This window comes from Macaca mulatta, chromosome 1 (genome assembly GCF_049350105.2).
Source record: "Macaca mulatta isolate MMU2019108-1 chromosome 1, T2T-MMU8v2.0, whole genome shotgun sequence".
NCBI classification, from domain to species: domain Eukaryota; kingdom Metazoa; phylum Chordata; class Mammalia; order Primates; family Cercopithecidae; genus Macaca; species Macaca mulatta.
Genome location: NC_133406.1, coordinates 127,759,720 through 127,769,030, shown reverse-complemented (window position 1 = coordinate 127,769,030; position 9,311 = coordinate 127,759,720). Strand labels below are relative to the sequence as shown.

At 43.4% G+C, this 9,311-nt stretch overlaps 1 protein-coding gene across 2 annotated transcripts; it reads left to right on the top strand.

Annotated features, from left to right (window-relative positions):
• The first annotated feature begins 6,639 nt into the window (after positions 1-6,639).
• Positions 6,640-7,801, top strand: LOC720396 (endoplasmic reticulum resident protein 29). 2 transcript variants are annotated; one of them, XM_028830378.2, is made up of 2 exons: positions 6,640-6,803; positions 6,943-7,801. In XM_028830378.2, the coding sequence occupies exons 1-2, from the start codon at positions 6,660-6,662 to the stop codon at positions 6,958-6,960; spliced, it is 162 nt and encodes a 53-aa protein (XP_028686211.1). In that variant the 5' UTR covers positions 6,640-6,659; the 3' UTR covers positions 6,961-7,801. The 2 variants fall into 2 exon arrangements, with proteins under 2 accessions (XP_028686211.1, XP_028686210.1); XM_028830377.2 differs by having other exon boundaries at positions 6,640-7,801.
• Positions 7,802-9,311: the final 1,510 nt, after the last annotated feature.

Genomic DNA, 9,311 nt, shown 5'->3' with positions numbered 1-9,311 from the left:
TAGCTGGGACTACAGGCGCCCGCCACCTCGCCCGGCTAGTTTTTTGTATTTTTTAGTAGAGACGGGGTTTCACCGTGTTAGCCAGGATGGTCTCGATCTCCTGACCTCGCGATCCACCCGTCTCAGCCTCCCAAAGTGCTGGGATTACAGGCTTGAGCCACCGCACCCGGCCTGGTTCTAAATACACTTAAGCATTCTGTTCTTCTTAACAAGTCCTGTTCTCTTAAGAGAAACTATTTTGCCAGAACCTAAGCTTTTTTTTTTTTTTTTCCCCCAGAGTCTATTCAAACTATGGGAAGGAAAATATCCAATTTCAGCTCCCTGTGGCCTTTACATTGGGGAAGGGAATACTAAATTCCAGCCCACTCTAACCATCTTATCCTACCTAAGGGGTAGAAGGATTGAGAAGCTTTTGTAAGGTGCACAGTCCAGAGGCACAGTCTCAGTAAATGACAGAGACCTAGCATAGAACTACAGAATGCTGCCTCACGTCTTAACACCTTAACATATTACTAAACGCCTATTCACAGCATTTCTTTTTGTCCAATACATCGTGCCTGGCTATCAAAAAAAAAACCTACAAGGCACACCAAAATGCAAAGAAGACAGTTTGAAAAGCCAAAACAGGTACCAGAACCAGACTCAGATATGGCAGGGATATTGGAATTATCAGATTGAGAATTTTTAAAAACTATGATTAATATGTTAAGAGCTCTCTCTAATGGGTAGACAGCATGCAAAAACAAACTGGCAATGTTAACAAAGAGATGGAAATTCAAAGAAAGGAGAAACAAGAAATGCTAGAGATCCTGCTCCATCAATAGCACTGTGACAAAAGGAAGAATGCCTTTGATGGGTTCGTTAGTGGACTGGGTCCAGCTGAGGAAAGAGGCTCTGCACATAAGGCTACCTCAATAGAAACTTCCAAAACTGAAAAGCAGCCAGACATGATGGCTCACACCTGTAATCCCAGCACTTTGGGAGGCTGGGAGGATTGCTTGAGCCCAGGAGTTCAAGACCAGCCTGGGCAACATAGTGAGACCCTGCCTTTACAAAAAAATGCATTTTAAATCAGCCAGGCATGGTGGCGCATGCTTGTGGTCCCAGCTACTCAAGAGGCTGAGATGGGAGGTTCACTTGAGCCTAGAAGACTGAGGCTGCAATGAGCTGTGATCACACCCCTACACTCCAGTCTGGGCAATGGAGCAAGACCCTATCTCAAAAATAAAATGAAACCAAAACTGAAAAGCAAAGAGAAAAAAGACTAGAAAGAAGAAAAAGAATAACCAAGAATGGTGGGACAACTATAAAAGGTATAACATGTGTAATGAGAATACCATAAAGAGGAAAAAATAGAGAAAGGAACAGAAATATTTGAAGCAATGAGTGTGAATTTTCCCCAAATTAATGTTGGCCACCAAACCACAGGTCCAAGAAGTTCAATGAACACCAAGCAGGATAAACAACAAAAATGAAACCAACAACAACAAAAACACTACACCTAGGTATATCATATTTAAAACTGCAAAAAATCTAAGGCAAAAAAAGAAAAGATATTGAAAGAAGCCAGAGATGAGAAAAAAAACTCTTACTTATAGAGAAGCAAAGATAAAAATTATATCTACCAGCTGGGTGCGATGGCTTATGCCTGTAATCCCAGTACTTTGGGAGGCTGAGGCAGGTGGATTACTTGAGGTCAGGAGTTCTAGACCATCCTGACCAATATGGTGAAACCCCGTCTCTACTAAAAATACAAAAATTAGCCAGGCATGGTGGCGTGCACCTGTAGTCCCAGCTACTTGGGAGACTGAGGCAGTAGAATCATTTGAACCCAAGAAGCAGACGTTGCAGTGAACAGAGATGGTGCCACTGCACTCTAGCCTGGGCAACAGAGAGACACTCCGTCTCAAAAAAAAAAAAAAAAAAAAAGATATCTACCTTCTCCTTAGGAACCAGGCAAGCAAGAAGAGAGTGGAATAAAATATATATATTTTAAGACAGGGTATTGCTCTATCGCCCAGGCTAGAGTACACTGGCACAATCATGGCTCACTGCAACCATGACCTCCTGGGCTCCAGCAATCATCCTGCCTCAGCCTTCTGAGTAGCTAGAACCACAGGCACACACCACCACACCTGGCTAATTATTTTATCTTATTTTTGTAGAGACAAAGTCTTTCTTTTGTAGAGAAGGGCCCAGGCTGGAGTAAAATATTTAAAGTGTTGAGAGATAAAAACCACTACTTTAGAAATCTGTGCCATGTGAAATTATCCTTTAAAAATGAAGGTGAAGTAAAGACTGTCTCAGACAAACAAAAAATAAGAGAATTTGTTGCCATTGGACTGGCCTTGCCAGAAATGTTAAAATAAATTCTTTAGAGAGAAGCAAAATAATAGGTCAGAAACTTGGATCTACTTAAAAGAAGAAAGAACATCAGAGAAGGAACAAGTAAAGGTGAAACAAAAACTTTTCTTTTCATACTCTTAATTGTTCTAACAGATAACAGTTTCTTCAAAATAAAAATAGCAACAGTATATTTGATTATGTATACTTATATATATTCATATGCTTATGTACAAGTGAAATAAATGACAGAAATAATACAAGGGGTTAGAGGGAAGAGCTGGTATTATTTTGTTATTACAGGTACTCACCCTACTGATGAAGCAGTATAGTATTATTTGAAAGTGGATTTGGGTTAGTTATAAATGTTTATTCTGACCACTAAGCAATGTAAAAAAATAAGTATAACTAATATGCTAAGAAAGGAGGGAAAATTGAATCATATGAAATGTTTATTTAAAACCACAAAAGGCAGATAAAAGAGCAGAAGACAAAAATAGGTACAAAGAACAAAAACAACAACAGAAAACAGTAACAAATATGTTAGATATAAATCCAGCTGTATCAATAATCACTTTAAACCACAATGGTCTGAATACACCAATTTGATGACAGAGATTGTCAGAGTGATCAAATAACAAGACCCAACAATACTTGTTGTCTATAAGAAATCAAATATAAACAAAAACACTATCTTCATCTGTTTTGCTTCCGTAATAAAATAGCACAGATTGGGCAGTTTATAAAGAACAGAAATTTATGTCTCACAGTTCTGCAGGTTGGGAAGTCCAAGATCAAGGTGCTGGTAGGTTCCCTGTCTGGTGAGGGCCAGGTGCCTTGAACGCCGAATCCTCCAGAGTGGAGGACTGCTGGATCTTCACATGGCAGAAGGGCAAAAAGGATAAACTCCCTCTGTCAAGCCCTTATATAAGGGCATCTAATCTGTTTCATGAGGACTCCACCCTCATAACTTAATGACTTCCCGAAGGCCCCACCTTTCATGGTGTCATACTAATAGTGCCATTAAGTTTCAACATGAATTCCATGGAGGATGGGGGGTGTTTGTTTTTGTGTTTTAGAGACAGGGTCCCCCTCTGTCGTCCAGGCTAGAGTACGGGGGTGTAATCATAGCTCACTGCAAGCCTCGTCCTCCTGGGCTCGAGGAATCATCCTGCTTTAGCCTCCCGAGTAGCTAGGACTACAGACATTTGCCAGCACTCCTGGCTAAGTTTCAACATGACTTTTAGAAGGTACACATTCAAATTTTAGAAGGGACGCATTCTGCCTCTGGCCCCCACAAAGTCATGTCCTTCCCATGTGCAAAACATTCATTCCATTCCAACAACCCCCAAAGTCTTAACTCATTCCAGCATCAACTCAAAAGTCTAAGGTCCACGGTCTCATCTAAATCACATATGAGTGAGACTCAATGCATTATCCATCCTGAGGCAAATTTCCCTCCAGCTGTGACCCTACGAAACCAAACAACTTATGTGTTTCCAAAATACAACAGTGGGACAGGTGTAGGACAGACATTCCTTATTTTTTTTTCTTTTTTTAAAACAGAGTTTCATTCTTGTTGCCCAGGCTGGAGTGCAATGGTGCGATCTCAGATCACCACAACCTCTTCCTCCTGGGTTCAAGCAATTCTCCTGCCTCAGCCTCCCAAGTAACTGGGATTACAGGCGTGTACCACTACGCCCAGCTACTTTTGTAATTTTAGTAGAGACAGGGCTTCTCCATGTTGGTCAGGCTGGTCTCCAACTCCCGATCTCAGGTGATCTACCTGCCTCGGCCTCCCAAAGTGCTGGATTACAGGCGTAAGACACTGTGCTCAGCCCAGGACTGACATTTCTAGTCCAAACTGGAGCAATAAGAAAGAAGGAGTAACAGGTCCCAAGTAAGTCTAAAACCCAAGGCAAACAACATTAAATCCTAAGACTGGAGAATAATCTTTGACTCCATGTCCTCCCTTCCAGACACACTTCCCACAGGAGTTGGGCTCCCGAGCCCCTGAGCAGCCCCACTCCCACAGTTTTGCTGGGCCCAGCCTACACAGCAGCTCCTATGGGTTGGAATAGGGTACCTGTGGCTTTCCCAAGGCTGGCATTGCAAGTCCATGACTCAATGGGTCTGAGGTCTCAGGGGTGGTCCTGCCCCCACAATTCCACTAGGTATTGCCTTCGTGCGGGATCTCTGTGGCAGCCCTGTTCCTGCAGCAAGTCTTTGCCCGGGCCCTGGGTTGTCTGAGGCATCCTTTCAAATCTAGATGGAGGTAGCCATGCCTCCACAGCTCTTGCACTGTGCACCCTGCAGAATTAGCACTACGTGGACGCTGCCAAGGTTTATGGCTTGTGTCTTCCAGCTGCACCCAGGCTCGCATAGCAAAGATTTTAAATGGCCCTGGGCAGGAAATCCTGAGGTCCCACAGGTGCCTTAGGCACTCCCCCAATACCATTCTGCTTCTAAGGCCCTACCACTCAAAGCCTGTGATGGGCACAGCAGCCACAAAGACCTCCAAAATGCCTTTGGGTCATTCTCCCATTGTCTTGATGAATACCACCTGACTTCCTTCTATCCTTATTAATCTTATCAAACAGTCACTTGGCCACACCTTTGGTTTTCTCTCTAAACATGCTTTTTTTATTCTTTACATGGCGAGGCTGAGAATTTTCCAAATCTCTACATTTTGCTTCTCTTTTTTATTAAGAAATTCCATCTTAAAATCGTTTCTTGGTTTGCATTTTACTATAAGCAGGTAGCACCCTGAGCACTTTGCTGCTTAGAGATTCCTTCCACCAAATATCCTAGTTCACCACTCTTTTTTTTGTTTGTTTGTTTGTTTTAAGTTCTGGGATACATGTGCAGAATGTGCAGGTTTGTTATATAGGTATACATGTGCCATGGTGGTTTGCTGCACCTGTCAACCCATCATCTAGATTTTAAGCCCCTCATGCGTTAGATATTTGTCCTAATGCTCTCCTTCCCCTTTCCCTCCCAGCCCCCAATAGGCCCCGGTGTGTGTTGTTCCCCTCCTTGTGTCCAACTCCCACTTATGAGTGAGAACACGCAGTGTTTATTTTTCTGTTCCTGTGTTAGTTTGCAGAGAATGGTGGCTTCCAGCTCCATCCCATGTCCCTGTAAAGGACATGATCTCGTTCCTTTTTTTTGTTTTTGTTTTTGTTTTTGAGGCAGAGTCTCACTCTGTCACCCAGGCTGGAGTGCAGTGGTGCCATCTCGGCTCACTGCAACCTCCACCTCCTGGGCTCAAGTGATTCTCCTGCCTCAGCCTCCTGAGTAGCTGGGATTACAGGCTAATTTTTGTATTTTTAGTAGAGACAGGGTTTCACCATGTTGGCCAGGCTGGTCTCAAACTCCTGACCTCAGGTGATCCACCCACCTCCGCCTCCCAAAGTGCTGGGATTACAGACCTGAGCCACCACACCCGGCCAATCTCATTTTTTTATGGCTGCACTAGTTCACCGCTCTTAAGTTTTGCCTTCCACTGAGTTCTAGGACACGGACATAACACCGCCAAGTTCTTTGCCACTTTGTAACAAAAATGGCCTTTCCTCCAGTTTCCAATTGGAAATTGGCAAATGTTTCTCATTTCCATCTGAGGCCTCATCAGAATAGTCTTCACTGTCCATATTTGCACCAGCATTCTGATCATGATCACTTAGGTAATCATTAAGAGAGAAGCTTTCCCTACATAGCTCTTCTTTTCTGAACCTTTAGTGTAATAGAATCACCCTTAATCCTCCATTCACACCAATGTAAGTTTTTCCATCATTCACGTCAAAACCATTCCAGCCTCTATCCATTACCCAGTTTCAAAGCTGCTTTCCAGCTGGGCGCGGTGGCTCACACCTGTAATCCCAGCACTTTGGGAGGCCGAGGCAGGTGGATCACGAGGTCAGGAGTTTGAGACCAGCCTGACCAATATGGTGAAACCCTGTCTCTACTAAAAATACAAAAATTAGCCAGGCATGGTGGCGCACGCCTGTAATCCCAGTTACTAAGGAGGCTGAGGCAGGAGAATGGCTTGAACCCGGGAGGTGGAGGTTGCAGTGAGCCGAGATCGCGCCACTGCACTCCAGCCTGGACGACAGAGCAAGACTCTGTCTCAAAAAAAAAAAAAAAAAAAAAGCCACTTCCACTAAGACCAAAACAATGCACCTCTCCACAATCTCTTCCAGAAGACAGAAGCAGAGGAAATACTTCCTAACTTATTCTATAAGTCCAGCATTACTGTAATACCAAAACCAGACAATGACATTATAAGAAAACTACAGACTGGCCCGGAACCCGGCGATATGGCTGCAGCTGTGTCCCGCGCCGCGTCTCTCTCCCCGCTGCTTCCCCTTCTCCTGGGCTTCCTGCTCCTCTCCGCTCCGCATGGCGGCAGCGGCCTGCACACTAAGGGCGCCCTTCCCCTGGATACGGTCACTTTCTACAAGGTCATTACCAAAAGCAAGTTCGTCTTGGTGAAGTTCGACACCCAGTACCCCTACGGTGAGAAGCAGGATGAGTTCAAGCGTCTTGCTGAAAACTCGGCTTCCAGCGATGATCTCTTGGTGGCAGAGGTGGGGATCTCAGATTATGGTGACAAACTGAACATGGAACTGAGTGAGAAATACAAGCTGGACAAAGAGAGCTACCCAGTCTTCTACCTCTTCCGGGATGGGGACTTTGAGAACCCAGTCCCATACACTGGGGCAGTTAAGGTTGGAGCCATCCAGCGCTGGCTGAAGGGGCAAGGGGTCTACCTAGGTATGCCTGGTTGCCTGCCTGTATATGACGCTCTCGCCGGGGAGTTCATCAGGGCCTCTGGTGTGGAGGGCCGCCAGGCCCTCTTGAAGCGGGGGCAGGACAACCTCTCAAGTGTGAAGGAGACTGAGAAGAAGTGGGCCGAGCAATACCTGAAGATCATGGGGAAGATCTTAGACCAAGGGGAGGACTTCCCAGCATCAGAGATGACTCGGATTGCCAGGCTGATTGAGAAGAACAAGATGAGTGATGGGAAGAAGGAGGAGCTCCAGAAGAGCTTAAACATCCTGACTGCCTTCCAGAAGAAGGGGGCCGAGAAAGAGGAGCTTTAAAAGGCCGTCTGTGGTTTTCCAGGGTTTGGTGGGGATAGGGAGGGGAGAGTTAACCTGCTGGCTGTGAGTCCCTTGTGGAATATAAGGGGGTAGTGGGAAAAGTGGTACTAACCCACGATTCTGAGCCCTGAGTATGCCTGGACATTGATGCTGATGTGACCATGCTTGGGATGTCTCTAGCTGGTCTGGGGATAGCTGGAGCACTTACTCAGGTGGCTGGTGAAATGACCCCTCAGAAGGAATTAGTGCTATAGAGGAGAGAGGAGTATACGGCCCAGGTCTTTGACAGGTATAATTCTCATTCAATTAAAGTTTCAGTGTTTTGGTTAAGTGGAAAAAAAAAAAAAAAAAGAAAACTACAGACTAATATCTCTCATGAACACAGATGCAAAAATCCACAAAATATAAGCAAATCAAGTCCAATAATGTATGAAAAGAATTCACCAACTGGGATTTATCCCAGATATGCAAGGCTGATTCAACATTTGAAAATCAATTAATATACCCTATCACATTAACAGTCTAAAAAGGAAAAATCACATGATCATATCAATAAACGCAAAAAAAAAAATTCAGCAAAACCCAACACCCATTCATGATACTCTCATCAACTAGGAATAGTGGTAAACTTCCTCAACTTGATTAAAAAAACATGTACAAAAACCCTATAGCTAACATATTTAATGTCAAACGTACTTACTAAATCAGAGTGTTATCATTGCATAGTGGAAACTCAGTTTGCTATGCAGGGGTGAAGATATTTCATCAGAAGGAAAAATAACACAGACTCCAGAATCGTTTCTAGTCATCCAACAATCATTTATTGTTCACTATTCTAGGAGTTGTAACACTTCTCAATATGTTCAGGAGAAATAAGAGGAGTAACTGTCTCATTACTAAATAATTGTGCACAGTGGGAGTAGAATGTCTTGACCATTAACTGCACAAAGCTGCTATGAGCAGAGGCACGATGGTCATGTTGACATGAACCAGGAAGTCTTAAAAGGGTAGATGGTTGGGGAAAAAGTGAGTGTATGACGACAGGCATAATCAGAGAACTCACAAGAGATGTCAAATTTAGGAACTTTGAATTGAGGATCTCAAATCACAGTAATGGATAAGATTGCTAAGGTAGTGGCTCTCAAAGAGGTTCATAGTAATATTAAGCTGTTATTTGTTCTTGCTTCCCTCATTCTCTCATGGGTGTACAATGGAGTTTTCCAGAGGGTACATTATCACACCAGACTGAATGTAGAAGCACATAAGAGAATTCTGCTATTAAGCCAGACATTAAAGATAGAGTATTTGCAAAAATGTTAAATAATGCCACTCTTTTCACTCTTTTTGTTTTGGAAATTATAGGTATTTTCCCATAAAAATATGGTATTAATATTAACAAGTATTGGGGTTATTATTGCTAATAAACAAATTAAAATTAAAATAAATATTTTTAAATGTTTCCATTTTGATCTTATAAAATACATTTAAAGCCAGGTGCAGTGGCTCATGCCTATAATCACAGAACGTTGGGAGGTTGAAGCAGGAGGATTGCTTTAGCCCAGGAGTTCAAGACCAGCCTGGGCAACATAGTGAGACCTCGTCTCTAAAAAAAAATTTTTTTAAATTAGTTAGGCATGGTGGTGCATACCTGTAGTCCCTGCTAATCAGGAGACTAAGGAGGGAGGGTGGCTTGAGCCCAGGAGTTCAGGGCAAGCCATGATCGTGCCACTACACTCCAGCTTGGGCAAGAGAGCAAGGCCCTGTCTCAAAAAATAAAAATAAAATAAAATCTTATATTTTAGTCTTTAGATTTACAGAAAAATTGCAAGGATAGTACAAAGTGCCCTTATATCCCAGTTTTCCTGA